The 20,270-nt window shown below is 37.8% G+C and overlaps 1 protein-coding gene across 1 annotated transcript in view; it reads left to right on the plus strand.

The window, feature by feature from the left end:
- The first annotated feature begins 572 nt into the window (after positions 1-572).
- inppl1b (inositol polyphosphate phosphatase-like 1b) overlaps positions 573-20,270 on the plus strand; it is a 28,440-nt gene continuing 8,742 nt past the window's right edge. The window contains exons 1-15 of the mRNA XM_028460119.1: positions 573-1,690; positions 5,801-5,864; positions 7,486-7,624; positions 7,729-7,849; positions 8,447-8,587; positions 8,698-8,785; positions 10,128-10,205; positions 11,253-11,390; positions 11,471-11,585; positions 12,720-12,820; positions 12,917-13,019; positions 13,097-13,293; positions 16,077-16,194; positions 18,044-18,140; positions 18,224-18,362. Coding sequence (XP_028315920.1) covers positions 1,554-1,690; positions 5,801-5,864; positions 7,486-7,624; positions 7,729-7,849; positions 8,447-8,587; positions 8,698-8,785; positions 10,128-10,205; positions 11,253-11,390; positions 11,471-11,585; positions 12,720-12,820; positions 12,917-13,019; positions 13,097-13,293; positions 16,077-16,194; positions 18,044-18,140; positions 18,224-18,362 — 1,776 coding nt within the window. The 5' untranslated portion in view covers positions 573-1,553. The remainder of the gene's footprint in view (positions 1,691-5,800; positions 5,865-7,485; positions 7,625-7,728; positions 7,850-8,446; positions 8,588-8,697; positions 8,786-10,127; positions 10,206-11,252; positions 11,391-11,470; positions 11,586-12,719; positions 12,821-12,916; positions 13,020-13,096; positions 13,294-16,076; positions 16,195-18,043; positions 18,141-18,223; positions 18,363-20,270) is intronic.

A 20,270-nucleotide genomic window follows, 5' to 3' on the forward strand; every position in this document is an offset into this window, starting at 1 on the left:
GATGCATTACAAATTGGCGTGGATGTCTGTTTGGTTTGTAAGTTGAGATGTTGGTGGTCTGTACGATTCTGCCGAGTATAGCAAGAGGCAGAACGCTTAATGTGGGACCAAAACAGCTTCCCACTGAGTTATATGCCAAGCTAATGAAGAGATGTAGGAGGGTTTAACAATGAGAGATGCACTCGGAGGGCAAAAGTAGGGAAGTTGAGGATGATCATAACCATATGGGGCCTGAGATTGATTGAGAGAGGTGGAATGAGACAGAGAGGGAGGAAAGTGACAGAAGGGTGATTGAAAGAAAATGGTTGGAAGGGAGGAAGAAACTAGGCCAGTCAGAGGATGGGAATGATGTTTATATAAAACAGACAGTGTGGATCAGTCAAACTGCTCACCTGTGTAAGAGAAAGATTAGGAGGAACACATAGCGAGGACAGAGGCGAGGCGAGGTGGGGGTGGGGGGGGGGGGGGGGGGGGGGCAAGAAAAATAAAGACAGGAAGAGGGAGAGTAAAAAAGGAAGCTCTCCTCTGTTTCACACTGTGCTGGAGAAGTTGAGCCCCTGACAAGAATTCTCCTGGCTGTGGCCACCATCTGGAATGTGGAGTCATTTCCTCAGTCTGTTCTGCTGGGCTTGTCCTCTACACCCTCCCTTTTCTCTGACAGTGCAGTGAAGAACCACTGGAGACAGGACTGACAACACCCACAAACATTCAGCAATGAAAGTAAAGACCCCTGATGTCGCTTAGAGAGAAAAAAGTGGAATCCGAGCTTGAAAGAAGAAAATACAACTGCAGTCATCAGCTGAACTTTGCAGGAGGGTGTTTCTATTCCCTTATATGGCCACAGAGCTGGAAAATCATTTGAATTACTCTGGTTTCTGTTGCATGCCTGTCTGGTTTTCGTGCTGACTGAGCTCCATCTGGTATGTTTCTGTCTGTGCTGAGTGTGAGTGTGTGTGTGCTGCTTGTCGTCATGTTTGTTTTGCCTTTGTAGGTCATTTTTTTCATGTTGTTTGCATGTGGAGCTTTTGTTATGGTACAGTAGGAGGAGGGCTTGTGTTTGTGGTTAAGCTGAAGGCACGGTCACCGCCTCAGGAGCGGTTACTTCATTGGGACTCTGTGCCTCTCACTATTTGTCCCCCGCACCTTCTTCTCTCCTCTCTTTTTGTGATGACTTGCCGTTTGATGAAGGAACAAACGTTCCTGGAGACAACCACAAACTAAACCTAAGAGAAGGAAAGTGACCTGGATCAGAGGTAGAGTTACGAAGTGGATTTGTCTGGATTTCTCTTTATTCCTTCTTCCCTGGAAGAAAAAGGGGCGACATAAAAGGATCAAGGAAGGGGCTAGAGCTAAATGTATTGTCTGTTTGATACTCTGGCCATGAAGAAGAGGATCATGGGAAAGGTGTGAACCTTCAATCTGACCTCTCACCGCAGTGTGAGATCTTTTTCTGCACATTGGAGACAAGTCATCATTGATTGAACATCTGTTTAATCACCATTGTCACCTCATGTGGAAAGTTTTCATAAAACCATCACTCAGTGCTTGTTACCATGGCTACGGCGGCATGGTATCATCGTGACATCAGCCGTGTGCACGCTGAGGACTTACTGGCACGTGCAGGGAGGGATGGCAGCTACCTGGTGAGGGACAGCGAGTCTGTTCCAGGAGCCTATGCACTGTGTCTGCTGTGAGTACATACTTTCTGTCTATATACACAGTTTACATGCAGTTTGGTGCACACAGGATTTCACAATTTAGATCCTGTAAACTGTATATGGGATACTATTTTTTCAGCAGTTGTTGGCATGCTGTCCCTCAAATTTGAAAAGCTAAGGAAAAATTGGTAACACTTTACGTGAAATTTTTTACATAAGGCTGACATTACGCTGCCATTATTATAACATGACACCTGTCATTAGCATGAATAAGGTGTCATGAAGGCTATCATTATGTTGTTTGTTACACTAACCTAACCCTAACCTTAACCTTAACCTTAACCTTAACCTTAACCATAACCATAACCATAAACATAACCCTAACCTTAACCCTACCTAACCCTAACCCCACTAGACCCCTCCACCTAACCCAAAAAAGGCCAACATAGGCTCAAAGATGTCATAATTCAGCAAACGACACTTAATGACAGCCTTCATGACACCTTATTCATGCTAATGACAGGTGTCATATCTATCTATAAAAGCAAAAAAGGTCTGTGTGTGTGTGCGTGTGTAGCGAATATATCCCCGACGCAGTGTGAGTTTGACCTGAAACTTAGTCAACGTGTTCCAAATACCCCAAGTGTGTGCATCTGTTATTTTGGAGTAATTTGGTGTAGCAAAACATTCAAAACGTTAATTTTAAGATTACGGCCCTCTCGATAATGAGCGCGCTACTTTCGGTTCCGGGTTCATTACCTCACTGTGTCGCAGTTTGTTTGGGTTAAAAAAAGAAGGTCAATATTAAACTGCTAAAAGTAGTTTAAGTGTTATTTAAAATTATTCCCTTGATTCCAAACTTCCTTTAAATCGCGGGTCACGGACTTCACTTCCTCTTCCGTCTCCATGACTGTGGGTGGCGGCTGTTCTGACGGCCATTAGCCGACCATATCATAAACTATCTGGTTCTTCAGACAGAGGAATGTAACGTTTCTGTGAGCGGATGGGTCCACCACACTGCTCCACTATGATTACTGTTTGTTCTCCGCTAGGGTGAGTGTTTCTTCTTATATTATTCTATGTGTTAAGATGCTAGCAGCTACAATGTAAACACACACACACACACGGCTGATGCACGTGCGTGCACTACACCGGAATGTAAATGCTGAACGCACACAGAGCCTTTTAGAGAGAGATAACGCCTGGAGGAGATGGAGGTAAACACGCACACGCACACGGTATTTATTATAAAAAATTTACTAAATGAGTCAAATAAAACAAAAAACTAAGCAATATTTATACAAAAAGTACACAAAATGACAACAGAAATGCACATAAATCTACAAAAAGGCTCCAAAAACACACAAAATGACTCCAAAAAACACACATTACAGAAAAATACACCAAACAACAAAAAAATATGTAATGAAAAAATTATGAATAAGAAATATACACAAAATGACAACAGAAATGCGCAAAACTATACCAAAAAACATACAAAAATACACAAAATGACTCCAGTATCACACTACAATGGCAACAAAAAACAATAATTATACAAAAAACACAAATACACATGACTTCAAAAAACACACATTACAGAATAATACACCAAACAAAATAAAATATAAAAATGAGTAAAAAAACAACAAACACATTTATAATGCACATGTCCCATACAATTAAACCAGGAAATCGCACACGCTTTTTTATTTTGCACCCGCAAATTTACCCCTTTATAACACGACAGAGTACAGTGTATGTACACCTCTTTGTACATCCAACCTTCAAACATATTCTTCATTTAACCATAATTGACACTTAAGTTCCCACATGAATGCATACTTCCGACGGGCACTGTACTAGTCATAATAATGACAGGTGTCATGTCATAATAATGACAGCATAATGTCAGCCTCATGTATAAAACTTACCAAAAAATCTTTAAGAAACAAAAGTCTTTGAATGTTAATTCCTTAAAAGTCTTATCAGCACCTACCTTCTCGCATGTCCTGGTATTGATGTTTATTACCTTCTTATTCAAAAAGCTGGCCTCTAATTGCTGATAACCGATGTGCGGAGATCATCCAGGTTCTGTCGTGGAATTAACATACAGAATTGTTCTGCATACTCTTGATCGTGTTGGCTTGCTGGCAAACGCAGACATAAGACGAAGTTGAAAATGATGTAACTTCAGTAACCACTCTTCATGCCTAATAATAATTATTATTATAAGTTTATTTAGGAGGGACAGAACAGATAGCATTGTTACATTTAAAATAACAACTGATGCCATGTCCATGGGCCATCTAGCCAAAGGCTAATTTACAGACCCTCAATAAGAAAGTTACTTCAACTTGCGTAATTTTGTAAAACATTTATTCTTTATTTATTATTATTTATGAATAAGGATCATTGCAGCCTATCCTACTTAAAGCAGTATATATCTACTTACCCGCTTACATTTTGTATTTCAGGCTTAACAGCTCAAAGCATTCTGTGTCACAGCTATATGAGGGGAAAAATTAAACCATTTGGAAATTGATGAAGGGAGCACGGTGGCTTAGTGGTTAGCACGTCCGCCTCACAGAAAGAAGGTCCTGGGTTCAAGACCTGCGGTGGACTTGGGTCCTTTCTGTGTGGAGTTTGCATGTTCTCCCCGTGCTGCGTGGATTTCCTCCGGGTCCTCCGGCTTCCTCCCACAATCCAAAAAACATGACTGTAAGGTTGATTGGAGTCTCTAAATTGCCCATAGGAGTGAATGAGAGAGTGAATGGTTGTCTATGTCTGTGTTGCCCTGTGATGGACTGGCGCCCTGTCCAGGGTGTACCCCCGCCAAGCCCTATGAGAGCCGGAAATTGGCACCGGCAGACCCCTGCGACCCTGTTAAACGGGAATAAGCGGGTATGAAAATGGATGGATGGATGGAAATTGATAAATTCAGTGAATAAATGCACTTTGAGATTGTTTGAGTTCCTTTTACCTCCCAAACACAAGATGGCGACACTTAGCCACGTCTCTCCAAGGGCGATGTGGCCTCTAAAAATATGACGTCTATGTGTTGATCGAGAAAGGAAGCCGATATACCGAACCCATATGTCGGCGCGGAATGGCTGATGTCCTTTTACTTACTGAGACCGATATCGTTAAATGCAAAACTGCTGTCCCCTGTGTAATCTCTGAGCCTATAAAACAATTAATTAAAGTAATAAATCTGATTGGATGGATGGAGAGACTCAATGAGGACTTTTCTGTTGATGTTATCTTGACTTAGTCTGAGTTTTTCCAAAAGGCATCTGAACTCTCCTCTAAGATGTTTTGCAGCTGGGACTTGTGTTTCATGGTGGCTGTGTGTCGCAGTTTGCTGCAGGCTTTGATGTGTAAGTTCAGTGATTAAGCCAAAAGCTTGAAATTTCAGCTGACTTCAAAGCAGGTCCATTCGGAATAAATATTTGCTGAAAAAGGTTCCCAATTTATAAATTGATTCAGCAGCTTTCTACGCCATGTCGGATTCATCTCTATGGCAACAACAACTTACAGTCAGAACGACTGAGACCAAAAGTAATAAACAGACCAAGACTGTCCAGTGGATGGAGTCCATCTCAGCCAGTTCAACCCTAACCAATGACTCTCTAATTCCCTCACTTTACCCCTGTTTCTTCCCCGGGGCCTCTGGAAGTGGGAGGGTGCTCTGGTGACCGCACTACGCTGACTGCTCATCAGCCCCAGCCAGATACATTCCTGAAAGCTGAGCTTTGCTGCTTACAGTGCACACTCTTCCCAACATATTTTCTTTAAGCAGCTTATTCCCTATTTGTCTTTTCCCAGCTTATTGTACAAAAGCCTTTCACCCAGACACTGTGATGTTACTCCTCAGTTATTACTAGATCTGCCCGTTTTGATGGACGGCCTGATTCAAATTTCCCAGTGTCACACAATTCTTTAACTAAAACAAGCTTTACCCCTAAAAAAAAAAAAACAAAAACAAAAACTGGCGCCTTGTTAAGAACGTTATTGTGTCTTTAACTATAAAGTGAGATCTGCTTCTCATTAAAACAATAAATTCAATTGACTTTTCTCATTAAATGCTTGCTTTGTGCTTGTTTTCATGGTCAGTAATATGTTTTTTTTGGCTTCCAAAGGTTCCAGCGCCATGTTCACACCTATCGTATTCTGCCTGATGCTGATGGAGTCCTAGCTGTCCAGGTGAGTGGGTGGCATTACATTTTGAAGACTTGGGTTAAGGCTAAACTTTTGACTCACAAAGATGTCAGACTTTTTCTTTTAACTTCTATGTGAGTTTTGATCGGGGGGGTTAGAAGAATAGATCTTATCAACAATAGCTGAGTTCAGCAGTCAAAGTATGGAAACTGCTGATATCATTTAATGTATTTCATTCATAATGTAAAACATCTGTCTCTGCATTCGATTGCAACATTTTACTCATGCTTGCTCACATAGCTGCTGTTTTTTTTTTTTTTTTTCCGCCCTGTGTGTTCGTGTCAAAAGTCTGTCTTCTCTATCGTTATTAACAGCTTTTAAAACAGATTGTCCTAAAAAATAGATAGTCTGTTGTTCTGTGTGTCTTATTTTTTTCAATTTTGAAGATCCTATGGAAAACAAATCCATGCTGTTGTTAAAACAATGGGATAATGTGTGCAGTTCATAACCTGTTTCCCCCCTTTTATTTCACCTATGCAATGTTAAACGGCACAATGGATAAAGGATCGGACTCAGGTTAGAGACAGTTGGATTATCAATAGGTTGTAACAGCCATTTTGTCGAGAAAACATTAAGTTGCAATTTTGTATTGATTCTGCTGCACCTTTAACTGTAACTGCATGTTTGCAGCGTGTGCTCAATAGCACACAGCAGAAACTGTGTTTATGTCTCAGAGATTCCTACCAAACCCACACACTGGGTCATTGACAAATGGGTGATTTTCTTTGTTTTGTGTCTGTATGAGCCTGTTTGTATTGAGCACAAGGAGTCTATCTAATGTGGCAGTTTCTCAGTCAGAGATGGTACATGACTGGAGCCACTGGAGCCATTTAGGCATCAAATGACCTAATTGTTTAGCTATAAAACACAAATACAGACACATAAGTAAACATATTAACTCAAAGCGAGTATGAAAAAGCAGGGAAAAAGGGCTTTTCCAAGGCTTTCACCACATAATAAAGCCAAACGACAATTTCAGTTTTCTGGCAGATGCTTTAAAGCCATTGAGTAGGAAAAACCCTGTCCCTTCCAAAGAGGACTATACTATGCTATTTCAGTGATTTGTTTTCCACTGCCATCAGTAAAAATCTCCAACACGCATTTTCCCTTCACTGGTATTGCTTCACTAACTCACTATAGTTGCATGTTTTCTTTTTTTTTTTTTCATTTTTCACAACGGCCATGGGAGCGATTCTGTCCGTCACAGTCTCTTAACAATTGTTATTTTATTCTAGTTTGTTTTTCAGGACACAGACATTTTTAAAGACAAAGTAAGAGGGAGTTGCTATTTCCTTGAAGAAACAGATGTTCCCTGCAAAATAAAAACTAAAATATCTTAAAGGTGGAGTCCGCAATAGTGGGTGAAATGGTCCACTTCCATCCTGAGAATAGTCGGTACATATAATTGTGTATTCAGAAAAAAGAACGAAAAGAATCAGACCACTGTGACAGCTGTTACTCTGTAAAAACTCTGACCAATCCCTGGCATTCAGTCTGAATAAAAAGAACCAATCAGATGCCTTCATGTCTCATTCTGCTTCGTTTTTCTGGCCTATCTTCACTCGGTAAATTAAAGTGATAAATCTTCTTCTCTTATGTTTTACAGACAACACAGGGCGTGCAGGTTAATTGTTTCCGGACACTAGAGGACCTGATTTTGGGGTACCAGCACCCCCACAAAGGTCTGATCACCCCCCTGCTCTACCCTATTCCCCGGGATGTAGACACAGGGGATGAGAGCTCAGGTGGGCATGTCTTACTTTTGTGTATATATTTGAGAAACAGGAAAAATGTCACAGTTTTGTTGTTTTTTTTCACATAAAGCTTTTGTTTCCGTGTATGTGAACAGATGATGAGAAACCACCCCAAGCTCTACCCGTTGCTAACACGACACCATTGACTGGATTGCCCACCAAACCTGCTCTACATTATCCATTTCTGGAAAAGTTACAAGCCTTAAACATATCCAGGTACACACAAGTGCTTCAAGGAAAGTGTTTTTAAAGCTTGTATTTGTACTCAAATGAATAACCTTTGTTTAAACATTGCACAGGCCCATGATGGTCTGTGTAAAACCATTTGTTTTCAGAATCAGAATCAGAAATACTGATTTATCCCAGGGGGAAATTACTTATGTTACAGAGGCTTGAGAAATATTACAAATGAAAACACTTAAAGAAAGAAAAAAAGAATGAACGAAAGAAAAAGAAAGAAAACATACATAATAAAGACTGTTCATTAAATAAGGATTAATACAAGTGCACACATTACCATAGGAAAAATGTATGCAAATGTACAAATATAATACAGATATATACAACATTAAAATAAATACAAATCAAATGCTGGTAAAAACATTTACCTGATCCACAGAAACTGGCAAAATGCTTTTTAAACTTAGTTAAATGATTTTAATCAATTTTTTCCTACTTAATCCAAATCATTTACCCTTGGTGACAAACTCTATACAGTGTCTAACGTCTGCTTAAAGTTTGCTCCACTTTAATGTCCAACCTGTTTTACATGCACTCTAAATCACACGAAACGCTGCCCATGTTTGTTGACAGCACTGCGGGTGAAGTCATCGGCCTGCTCAATGAATACCTCTTCAGTGAGCTTCCCCTGGACATAGAGAGCGTACTTAAAGGAGCAACAACTCTTTCCCACCTCAAGTCTACTCTGAGCGCAGCCTGCCAAGGCCTCAACAGGTGAGCGTCCCTCTGTGGCCCCCACAGTTCAAACCATGGAACACTTTGCTTCTGTCTGCTTGAGGCTTCTTTCTATATAATCATGGGATAACAACTGGGCTCTTTTACAGTGAGATCGATTTGACTCTGTCCAATCTGGAAACCCTGGCAAAAGTCTTTGACCATCCCAGCTGCACTTTAACACCCACTAAGGCACAAGTATGACACACACTTTCCAGTTCACAATGTATTAGTAGTTACAGATGTAGCAGTTCCTCTCTCAGCTTTCCCTCCCCCCCTTTTCGTGTATATTTCAACAATAAAAACCAAACTAAATCTAATCTTTGACTGCTTTTGATTGAACGCAGGGTCCAAAAAACACCTGTAAACCAACCACACCTTTTATCATGTTATTTCCATTGTCTTTTGCATTTGTATGGTTGACTATGCTTTGAATAGGCAGAACCTGATACACTAGGGGTTTGCTGAATTTGACTCTTTATTCTCTCGGCAAACGTGTGCTTCAACTTTTACCAAACATTCCTACCAGTCACAGACTCGGGAAGTGACAGCATTGATTGGCTTTTATAAATTGATAATACATCCTATAGAACACATGTGCCAAACTCAAGGCCCGAGGGCCAAATCCGGCCCTTTGGAGCATCCAATTCGGCCCACAGGAGAAAGTGAAAAATGACAAAACATTCATGAGAAAACTTGAATTATTGTGTAAATGAAACTCAACAATATTTGCAGGGGCTCACAGTTTACCCGGTGCTTATATATATATATATATATATATATATATATATATATATATATATATATATATATATATATATATATATATATATGATAACAGTCATTCATAATGTTAAACTGTAAAGTAAAAGAAATATCAAAAACTCAAAATTTTTACAAAATCTTTCAATTTTCCTCAAATGATTACATAACATTTTCCTTAATCAAATAGAAATTGGTAACAAATCTAGGAAATTTAAAGTAAATATCCTGTTGGGACTGATATCTGTCACTTATTGCTTGGATATTGTCGGTTTCTTACCTATTTTGTATTTTATGTCCACGTATAAGTGCAAACTACGGCACAATAATGTTGAAACTACTCGATTCTGTGGCCCTCTGGAGATCAAACTGCTCCGTATTTGGCCCCTGAACTAAAATGAGTTTGACACCCCTGCTATAGAATGACTGCTTTTGGTGCTATTTAATTTTACATTTCAAGTATTTTACCTATGAGTGATGTATTTACGGTACACATGCTTTCCATCCAGGATGAGATTGATTGAATTACCTATAAATTTTGATTATACTCAGAATAATACGTGCATTAAGGATTATTTCAAATAGATAATGAATTACAAAATAAAATAGAAGATCTTCATTTTGTATTTCAGTCATGTGAGCCTACAGTTGATGAATGGAATTTAAATGTCCTAAAGGAAAAAAAAAAATGCAATTTTAGTCCAAAAACATATTTATAGCAGCCTTGTCTGACAAAACAGAGTTAATCTAATACTTTCCCCTGTGTTTGGTAAACAAGGGCCCAGACATGGAGATAGAAAGCCTGCTATGCAAGATTTCAGCCTTGGTCAGCCTCCTTTCCTCACTGGAGAAAAAGGTGTGTTTGTTCATGTTGACTAAACCTTTGGGTGCCGTCCAGGTAACCCAAACACTGACAGCATCCCAAGTCTGACTGCTGGCTTCACTTGAAAAAGAAGGTTTAGACGGACACTGATGATGTAAAATATGTAATTTTCTAAACTATTTAAAGGGATACTTCACTTTTTTTTTTTTTACAAGTTTGGCCTAACTTTTTTTAAATACTTATTAAAAGATCTATGTCTAACAAAATGCTTTATTATGCACCTTATTCAATGTTTTGCCTTTTTAAAAAATGGGACTGCTTTACAGTTTTAGAGCCTGTGTTCCGCCATCTTGAAATCAAGTGATTGATGATGTCACAGGGCTCCACTGCCTGTAAACAGCCCATTGTTTTCTTTTGGGGTGAAGCATTCAGCCTGTGTTTTAGATCATTTAGCAGCTTTATCAGTCAAAATGCCAATTTGTGCTGCTTTTGGTTGCTCTAAAAAAACAAAAGTTGTCGATGTAATGCAACCATCTTTTGTTTGACTTCTATCCTCAGGGTTTGTGTGACTTTAACAGTCCGAGATTACTCGCTAACTTCAGCCATTAGAGCGTCAGCGACGCACTGTTTAAGGGGAGATTAAGGCCCCTTATGAGAGCTCTGCTTCAGAGTTGGAACCGTCAGCCCATGCGGTCACAAATTTTTTTTCGGGTCACAACTGTTTTTATTCTCTTTCGGTAAACTAAAGATGGTGACATCGACATCTTTAACTTTGCCTGTTTTTTTTTAAACCAACCAAAAGCAGTACAAGTTGGCAGAAAAGCTGCTAAAGAATCTAAAAATCAGGCTGAATGCTTCACTCCAAAAGTAAACAATGGGATGTTTAAAGACAGTGGGGTCTTGTGACTGTGAGGCATAGATCTTCTACTACGTACATTTGAAAGATTTTTGGCCAAACTTGTAAAAAACAGTAGAGGATCCGTTAAAGTATTACTAATAAGTGTACGAACTGCTATTAGTGCATTTATCACAGTATGTTGAATTTGTATCTTGCAGTGAATATATTCTCTACCCACATAGGTGCTGAAAGCATTACAAGACGCAGTGACAAATCACAACCTGGCAACCCAACCTAACACACCCACTCCTGCAGCAGCACCCACATGTATCACACTAGTGAAGAACAATGGCAGACAGTTTCCAGTACAGTCCTACCAGGTATACATTTTAATTTAAAAACACACACAAAATAAGGTTTAAATGTATCTTTAACTCTTTAAGTGCACTACGTATTTCAGGTAAAGTTGGTGAGGTACGGCAGACAAACACTTTCAGTAGATGTGGACGCCGGCGTGCTGCTTTTTGACAGAAAAGCTGCTTCATTTACAACAGAGAAGGTTTCACATAACAGAAGTAAGATCAGGATTTCCTTTTACAGACTAAAGCATGTGTTTGTCGAGGAAAACATGTCACACTTAGCGAGATTATACAATATCATTATGCTGGTGCTGTATCACAGACAGTGTTGGGAGTAACTAGTTATTTTTGTAATGTATTACAGTAATATATTCATGCATATTTAATTTAAGTGCATATTTGATTTGTTTTCTCACTGTTTGCATTAATTTGAAGAAAAAAAGATGATCATTATAGTTAAATATAAATTATGGGGGACAAAAAATAGTTTTCTGCTCCTGAAACAGCAGAAGTATTTGAAACAAAACTTAGATGATGTTATTCGTACACTATCAGTGTGATACAATTAGTCTTCTGGACCAAAAGTAACTCAAAGTAGTGTAACTCAGTTACATTTTAAAAGCAGTAATATTGTAATACAAATATATTACATTTTTATCCCAGTAACTAGTAAGATGAATATATTACAAGTTTAGAATAACTTACCCAACACTGGTCACAGAGTTGTGAATGAAAAAGAATGAATGTAGACAAAAGCTGGATGACTCAAGCTATGACACAATGCACATTTAAAAATGTTTTTAAAAAAATAAGCAAAATGCTTTAAAGGCAAACATAATCAGAACTAATTTGATTGAAGTGAGGGCTCACTTTGATTTCCAGATTAGCAGTTTTGCTCCGTAAAAGGAGCAGAACTGTGGACCTCTACCCACGCATCTCAAATTAATCAAACAACAGTGTTCACATTAATAGTTTTACCTGGTTTCTTACTCGCCTGGGTTGCCTCTGCCCTATAATTGACTGTATTTAACTTTGAATATTGCTTTTAGTTTATGGTTGAAATGTTTTGTACACTTCACATTTCCTCCTTACTTTCTTATTTTTTACTTACTTTAAACTTTAAGAATCCTTTGGGCAGGTGCTTTAAAGTAGCACAAGTACTAACACACTTAAAACAATACATCTGGGCAACTAATGTAATTGTGATGTGAAGGAATTCTAATAACTACACGAGACTAAAGCTAACAATGGCTTGGATGACTTTGAAGACAAAATAAAGATGGAATTTTGTCCAAGAGACGAAACGAAGTCAAATCTGCTGTTATATTTAACACTTGTCTTGTGTCTCAGTTCTCCAAATTGTGAAGTTTCAAAGCATGCCTGCCAAGGTACGCATGGTGGTGGACAGCCATCACAACACACCTCTGGAGATGTCTTTTGAGAGTGTTCGGGTAGGACAAGACAACACATTTCATGTCATAGTCACAGTGCTATGAATGATAACCCCTGATAAAACCAACATCTAATAACACACGCCTTTCTTTCAGAAATGCGACTCTTTCTGCAAACTGCTCCAACTGATGAAAACCAGGCACTCTCAGCAAAGTGAACCGGACATGGTTTCTGTATTTGTGGGCACCTGGAATATGGGTAACCAAATAATATAATTATTGTGCAGATATTTCTGATTCAGAGCCAGATTTATCGCTATGTTTGTCTCCGTGCAGGTGGTTCTCCTCCTCCTCGTGGTCTGCAGTCGTGGGCGACCTGCTGTGGGTTAGGACACACTCCTGATGAGTCCATCGCCCTGTTGCCTCATGACATCTATGCCTTTGGGAGTCAGGAAAACCCTCAGGGGGAGAGAGAGTGGACCGAGCATATCAAAGCAACCCTACGCAGCTACACTCACATTGACTTCAAACAGGTGAGCCTTTACTTGTTTTGATGCAATCCATCCATTAATATGATATACAAACATAGATTCACTGAAATATTTTTATTCCATCGAAAAACTAAACAATGCTGAGACGTCCAAATGTCTGTCAGACCTTAAGATACACCAGTTTAGTAAATGTTGGAATGATGGCAGAAGGCAAGAGTGTGATGCACGTTTTTTTTAGTGTCAGATAATGGCTTATTATCAAAAAGGGGCAGGATCAGAATAACCCTCATGCTTTCAGCACAATATAACTAAAAGACACAGTTTGGATTTGAAAAAACGGTTTAAAATCTAGCTGTTATATAAGGATGAGGTTGGAAGGCAAAATGATTCATAAAATAGGAATTCAGTGATTCTTAACCTAACAGGAGGTACTGAACCCTGCAAGCTTCATCTGTGCTTTTACATAACCCTTTGTAATTTGAAAATAACTAAATTAATTGATTTCTTCAAAACATCAGGATATATTTTATTTAAACACACACACCTAAGCCTGGACCTATTTTTTTTTTTTTTGGCCTTTCTCTTTTAACATTTTTAATAAAATTTTATAATTTAAAATACAATTTAACATTATTATTGGAACTAGATTATCTTGGAAATTAATTTTTTGTGTTATAAATACATTTTTACTGTGTCTTGACCCCTGTCCTGCTGAATCCTTGGGATTGCCTCAACGTACCCCGGGGGTTCTGATCAAACTCGGGTTAAGAACCACTGATTTAATGGATAAGGAACATACGTATTTGGAGGCAGCACAGAATGACAGAAGAAATAAGCATTAAATAAGCAATACAAACAAAACAGTGGCTTTAATAAATAACACAACATATCAAATCAAATCAGAAATCTCTGGTCTTTGGAGAGAGCAGACGTGTTTTCATTCGCTCCGATAACACGACCTTGGCTACAGCTGGCTACAGCTGAACAGCCTGAAAAATTGGGCCCAAGACTGAAGGAAAATGGTGAAAAAACCGCAGGGAGGCCCTTCAGAACCCAATTCGGGTTTGGAAGAGGTCAAGGAGATGATACGCGAGGGTCTACGAAACCTATCTGCCGAGATAAATTCATTGGAAAAGACGATGGAAAACTCACTGGAAAACCTACAAAGCGAAGCAAAGGTACTGAAAGAAAAGAATGAAAGAAATGCTGAAGAGATAAAATTGTTGAACGGCAGGGTTGAACAGCTGGAACAAAAGGAAAGAGCGAAAGATGTCATCATCACAGGCCTAAAGATAAAACCCAGGAGTTACGCGAGTGACGAAGAAACAAAATCGATTGAACAACAGGTCATTGACTACCTGGAGTCGAAGGACATTGTCCTGAACATTGACAACATCAACTCCTGCCATCTCCTGCCAAAGAAAAATGATAACAGAGCTGTAAAAATAACCTTCACGAATATGAAATTCAAAGGAGAAATACTGAAGCAAGGAAGAAAGCTGAAGGAAACAAAGGTTTTTATTAATGAAAGCCTGACAAAAAAAAAATGCAAGCATCGCATGGAAGGCACGCCAAATAAAAAAAGGAGGAAAGATTTTAAAGACGTGGACAAGGAACTGCAGAATTTACATCACACCACTGGGAGAAGAGAACGGAAAACCAATCCTCATCAAAACGATGGAAGACTTGGGAAAATACGAAGGATCCACCTAAACAACAACATTACTGATGGTAATCATGGATATGGACCCAGATCTATATAAACACTGGAAACAAAACTCAGACTGTGATTATTTTACGGAGACTGAATTAAATGTGGAAACCAAGAGTAAAAAAGGTCTGTCATTTATTCATTTCAATTGCTAGGTGGTGGGGTGATTAAGGATTACAATAAGTTTAAATTCAAAGTGTTTATTGTCATATGTGCAGTTAGAAACACGTTTTCCTGTACAATGAAATTACTACCTTGCTTATGAACTAAGATATAATAATGTGTTTATACAAGTTAAATCTAACAGTGGAAAATACAACACTGCCAATAGAACTAACAACAGCTGGATTAACCTTGATGTAGAGACAAAACAAGCTGCAAACTTGTGTGTCCAAAGGAGACATTCCCGAGTGGTGACACTATGGATGAAAAGGGAAAAAAACTTCCAAACACCTTCGAAAGAGGAACTATTCTTGCACTGGAGGAATGCTAACAACGTCTGGCAGGGAACAAGGCCAACACAAACAACGATAGAGAGGAGGAGGAATAAAAAAAAAAAAAGACAACACTGACTACAGATGAGAATACACAAAAAAGGACTGTTCAGAACAACTCAAGAATGTTTGACCAGAGAGACATGTAAACCCATGTAAATTTGCGATGGTAAAACAGGGGACGGGACCCAGATAAGCAAACTGCTTCTCTCGTCTCCTTTTTCGGCATGTACAAAAAAAAAAAAAATGTAAAAAAAACAAAAAAAGTGAATGTAACCATGTCGGAAATAAACTGAATAAATAAATAAATAAAAATAAATAAATGTGTACACTAAAAGAGAAAAAAAAAAATCACATCTTCATAATTTTACTGTTGAAATAAAACCTGAAAATGTATTTTTCTACTGTACTGTGTACACTTGTATTTAATCCATATTGAGTCTTTTACTTAATTATGTGTTTTCTTTTTTATTTGCTTTTTTTGTTTAATGTTCCTTTTTTCATTTGTAATATTTCACGAGCCTCTGTAACAAATTCATTTCCCCCTGGGATAAATAAATAAAGTATTTCTGATTCTGAAACCGTGTTATTGAGTTGTAATGTGAGCTATTGTCCTCTAGGTGGCAGTGCAGTCCCTCTGGAACATGAGGCTCGCGGTGTTTGTTAAACCTCAGCTCGAGAGCCGCGTGAGTCACGTGACCAGCGGCAGCGTGAAGACCGGACTGGGAAACACTCTGGGTATGTTACTTATAACCACACACTGTCCACCCCTAGGGTTGTTATTTACAGTCACTTTAGACTGTGACATTTTAAAATAGACAATTAAATTACAATTTTAAAATATAAAACAAGACTGAAACAGGCAGAAGCAGAAATGCTTATATGCCCAGCATAAATCATTACTCATTCAAGTTGCCTTTTTCAAATAATACACACAAAAATAATGCAACTATTAACAAAGTATATACTTTATACCCTTACAAACATATTCCTTCTGCTTTACATTACTTTCTAAAATATAGTGTGACTTTTTTTTTTTTTTGAAAATTAATAGTGAGTCACTCATTTTTATATCTTTATCAACATTATTCCATAATTTAACCCCTAGAACCAGTGGCGGCTCCAGAGATTTTTTTACTGGGGGGGTCCATTGGGGTGTATTCTGACACAACAAACATCAACAAATATTATTATTACATAATATATTAATATATTAATAAGATTAGAAGATTTATTGATCCCAGGCTAATACTGTACATAAGGGTTTTGTGTTTGGTTTTGCTTTACTTCAATCATCAAAACTATCATACAATCAACATAAATTGTACAATTTATTGTGCCAAAGGCGAGATTGCAAATAAACGTCTGGGACCCCCGTATATATATATATATATATATATATATATATATATAAATTTATATTTAGAGGAAAGGGGTGGCATAAGGGGGGTCCCAGAGGTTTACAGGAGGGTCTTAAGACCCTGCTGGCCCCTCCCTTCCACCGCCGGTGCCTGGAACAGACAGACATCTTTGTTTTATGTGCAATCTTGCCTTTTTTACAATAAATACACATTAATCTCTTAGGCTGTATTTGCTGGTCTGTAGAGAGAAGTAGTTTTGAACGCCTTCTGGAAGAGCATTTCATTTCGCTTTGAACATTAATTGTGTTATTTTATAATAAACGATATCTTTAAATTTCTTAAGTTTTGATTTAACAAATAATGGATGTGTGTATTCATAATATTATCAATCGTACGGCCTTTCCTTTGTGTGTGCAATAACACAATATAAAAAGTGGTTCCCCAGAGTTCTACACAATAGGTCATATATGTGTAGCCCTATTGTTACACATATATGTTTATTAGCGATGTAACGATTCGCTCAACTCCCGATACGATACTATTCACGATTTATTTGACAAAATAAGACTGTACACAAATGACTGAAAAATATTCTTTTATTGTCTTTGAAAAAACAAATTACTATCTTTCCTTGTGAAAAAGACTCCCTTGATAAACTATGAAAAACAATGCAGTTTAATTAAAAATAAATCCTGAATGAAATAAATAAAGAAATAATACAAATGAAGAAGAAGCCTATTCATTTAAATTCTGTCTCGACAGTAAACTATGCAAAACCACATAATAGTTCCTTTTCTTTTTAAAAGTGCAACTGAGAATGTTATTTGTGCCTTCACAATTGGACTTTAAATCCCATATCAGAGAAATATTATGAATAAACAAACTATGACTTTCATTCTTTCTCTCTTGTTTCTCCCTTTCCTCTCTGTGTCCCTCTTGCCTTGGATGTCACATGTTCTTTCTTTCTCACCTCTTTCATTTTGTCTTGGGGAAGCCAAAATGCTTCCACACTTCTGATTTAAAACACGGTGGTGTGTCCTGAATTTTAAATTCCAAATATATAGTGCCCTCAGCTGTACAATAAAAATTAAAAAAAAAAAGTACTGCAATTCAATTTCAGAAATTGTCGATGTGAACCGTGGCACCTTTGAATCGATTTTTAACTACACACATATATGTCACCTTAATGTGTAAAAATGATGGTGTAAATGTTGTTGCTGTTTCAGGAAATAAGGGAGCTGTGGGAGTGTCTTTCCTCTTCAATGGGACATCTTTTGGATTTGTGAACTGCCACCTGACCTCTGGAAGTGAGAAAGTCTTGAGGTATGCACTGAGTGTAAACACAGTGCACTCTCTAATAATAACCCTGAGCATCATTAAATGACCGTTTCTCATTGAAAATTCAGGAGAAATCAGAACTTCGTAGACATCCTCAGACTTCTGTCACTGGGCGACAAACAACTGGCAGCGTTCGACATCAGCCTGCGCTTCACTCATCTCTTCTGGTGTGGTGACCTCAACTACAGGCTGGACCTGGACGTACAGGTGAGACTGACAGCACATCATACTGAGATTAACCTCAGTTTCAAATCGTTTCAGACTGATGTGGTGACAAGTCCATCAAACAGGGTTGGGGTGAATTACATATAAATCTTTAATTACCCATGTTAAAACTTAAGTCAAGATTACGATCACCAGTATTTTTTCCAATTACAATTAACATTTAAATGATCATATTTCTACTGAAAGTCAATTACAATTACATTCTCATTTACCAAAATGTAATTACAATTGATCACAATTACTGAGCCTGAAATAATTCAGATTAAAACTTAACATTCCTCTTGTGTTAGCTTTCTGTCACCATCTTATGACAATGGGTCGCTTTTGACCCATGTTTTAAATCAGCTGTGAAATACACTAAATAATATTATCTATCATCCAATTTGTTTTTCACATCTTGGTTACCTTGTTAGGCTTCCTTATTCATGAAAATATTGGTATTAATATTTTTTTGTGTGGGCGTTTGAGCCTTTTTTTTTTTTTTTTTTTGTCAGTATACGCCTTAATTTCAGTTTGAAAAAACAGGTAAAATGATGCTCAAGAGAAGTGACAGGTAGTGGGCAAACTTAGTATGAAACCTATTTTAATAATGAACTACGTGTAAGTAGAACTGTAACATGGATCCCCAGTTTGGCGTTTAAATAAATTTTATTTTTTTTTTAGAATTTCCATGCCAATTACAATTACAAAGTCAATTATCGGAATTCATTTACAATTATGTCATAATTGTAATTCACTATCAATTACACCAGTGGTTCCCAAACGGTGTGCCGTGTGACAACCATACATTATTAATATACAGATACACAAAAATGTATATATTTTTTTTAATTTACAACTTTGTATGCATTTATTTCATAATAAACAGGCAAACTTCATACCTAATGTTTTAAAATATATTTCATTAATGAATATTTCATATCATAGTTGTCTTTGTCACATTTTATTTGCCATTAGTAAATAATTATGCACATTTACAGATATTGTACATGATACGAGTGATAACACGTGTTATAAAGGCTATTTTGCACAATAGGTGGGATCTTTTGGTGTACCTTGGGCACAAAAAGTTTGGGAACCACTGAATTACACGATTACAATTATAATTGACCCCAACCCTGCCATTAATGAATGAAAAACCAAACCAAATGTCTCTCAGTGCCACTCATTGGAGTCTTACAAATGAACTTGTTTGCACACAGAGACACACATAGGCTACGTCCGAATAGTCCCTCCTATTTTCTGTTTTATCCACTGTTCCTTAACCTAACTTAAGTGTTTAAGTGGTGGCCATGATAAAAAAAAAAAAAAGTGTTCGACTTCTCTTTATGCTGAGGAAAGGAGGCTCAATGCTACCTTTATAAGCTCCTTTAGCCTAGGAAACACACGGATGCATCTTTTACCAAAGGAGACTGCATAATGCTGACCCACAATTCCTTGCGGCGACAACATTTAAAGGGGCACGCACACCTGAGCGTTTACGGAAACTCTCGATGACCGACAAGGGACGGAGATCATGTAAGTCACCAATGCAATAATATGCCTCGAATCACTTTAAATAATCTAAAACCAATATTTTATTATATGCAGCCATATTATAAGATTATAACTGATATAAAACAGACACTCTGTGGTTCAAGAATAAGAAATCAGGGACATTTTTATCCACATGATGTTTTATTCAACATAATTAATCTTTCTGAGTGGAAGTTTCAGTTTTGTTCCTCGTAGCCTCTTTTCCTTTGATTTACATTCAAACCGTGTGATTTTTTTTAGATTATATCAGCGGAAAGTGTTATAAATGTGCTTTTTAGTCCATTTTCGGAAATGTGTAGTTTTTTCACCACGGCAGACGTCACTAACCTTCACGGCCATCTGAATATTACGTCA

Source organism: Gouania willdenowi, chromosome 10 (genome assembly GCF_900634775.1).
Source record: "Gouania willdenowi chromosome 10, fGouWil2.1, whole genome shotgun sequence".
Taxonomy (NCBI): Eukaryota; Metazoa; Chordata; class Actinopteri; order Blenniiformes; family Gobiesocidae; genus Gouania; species Gouania willdenowi.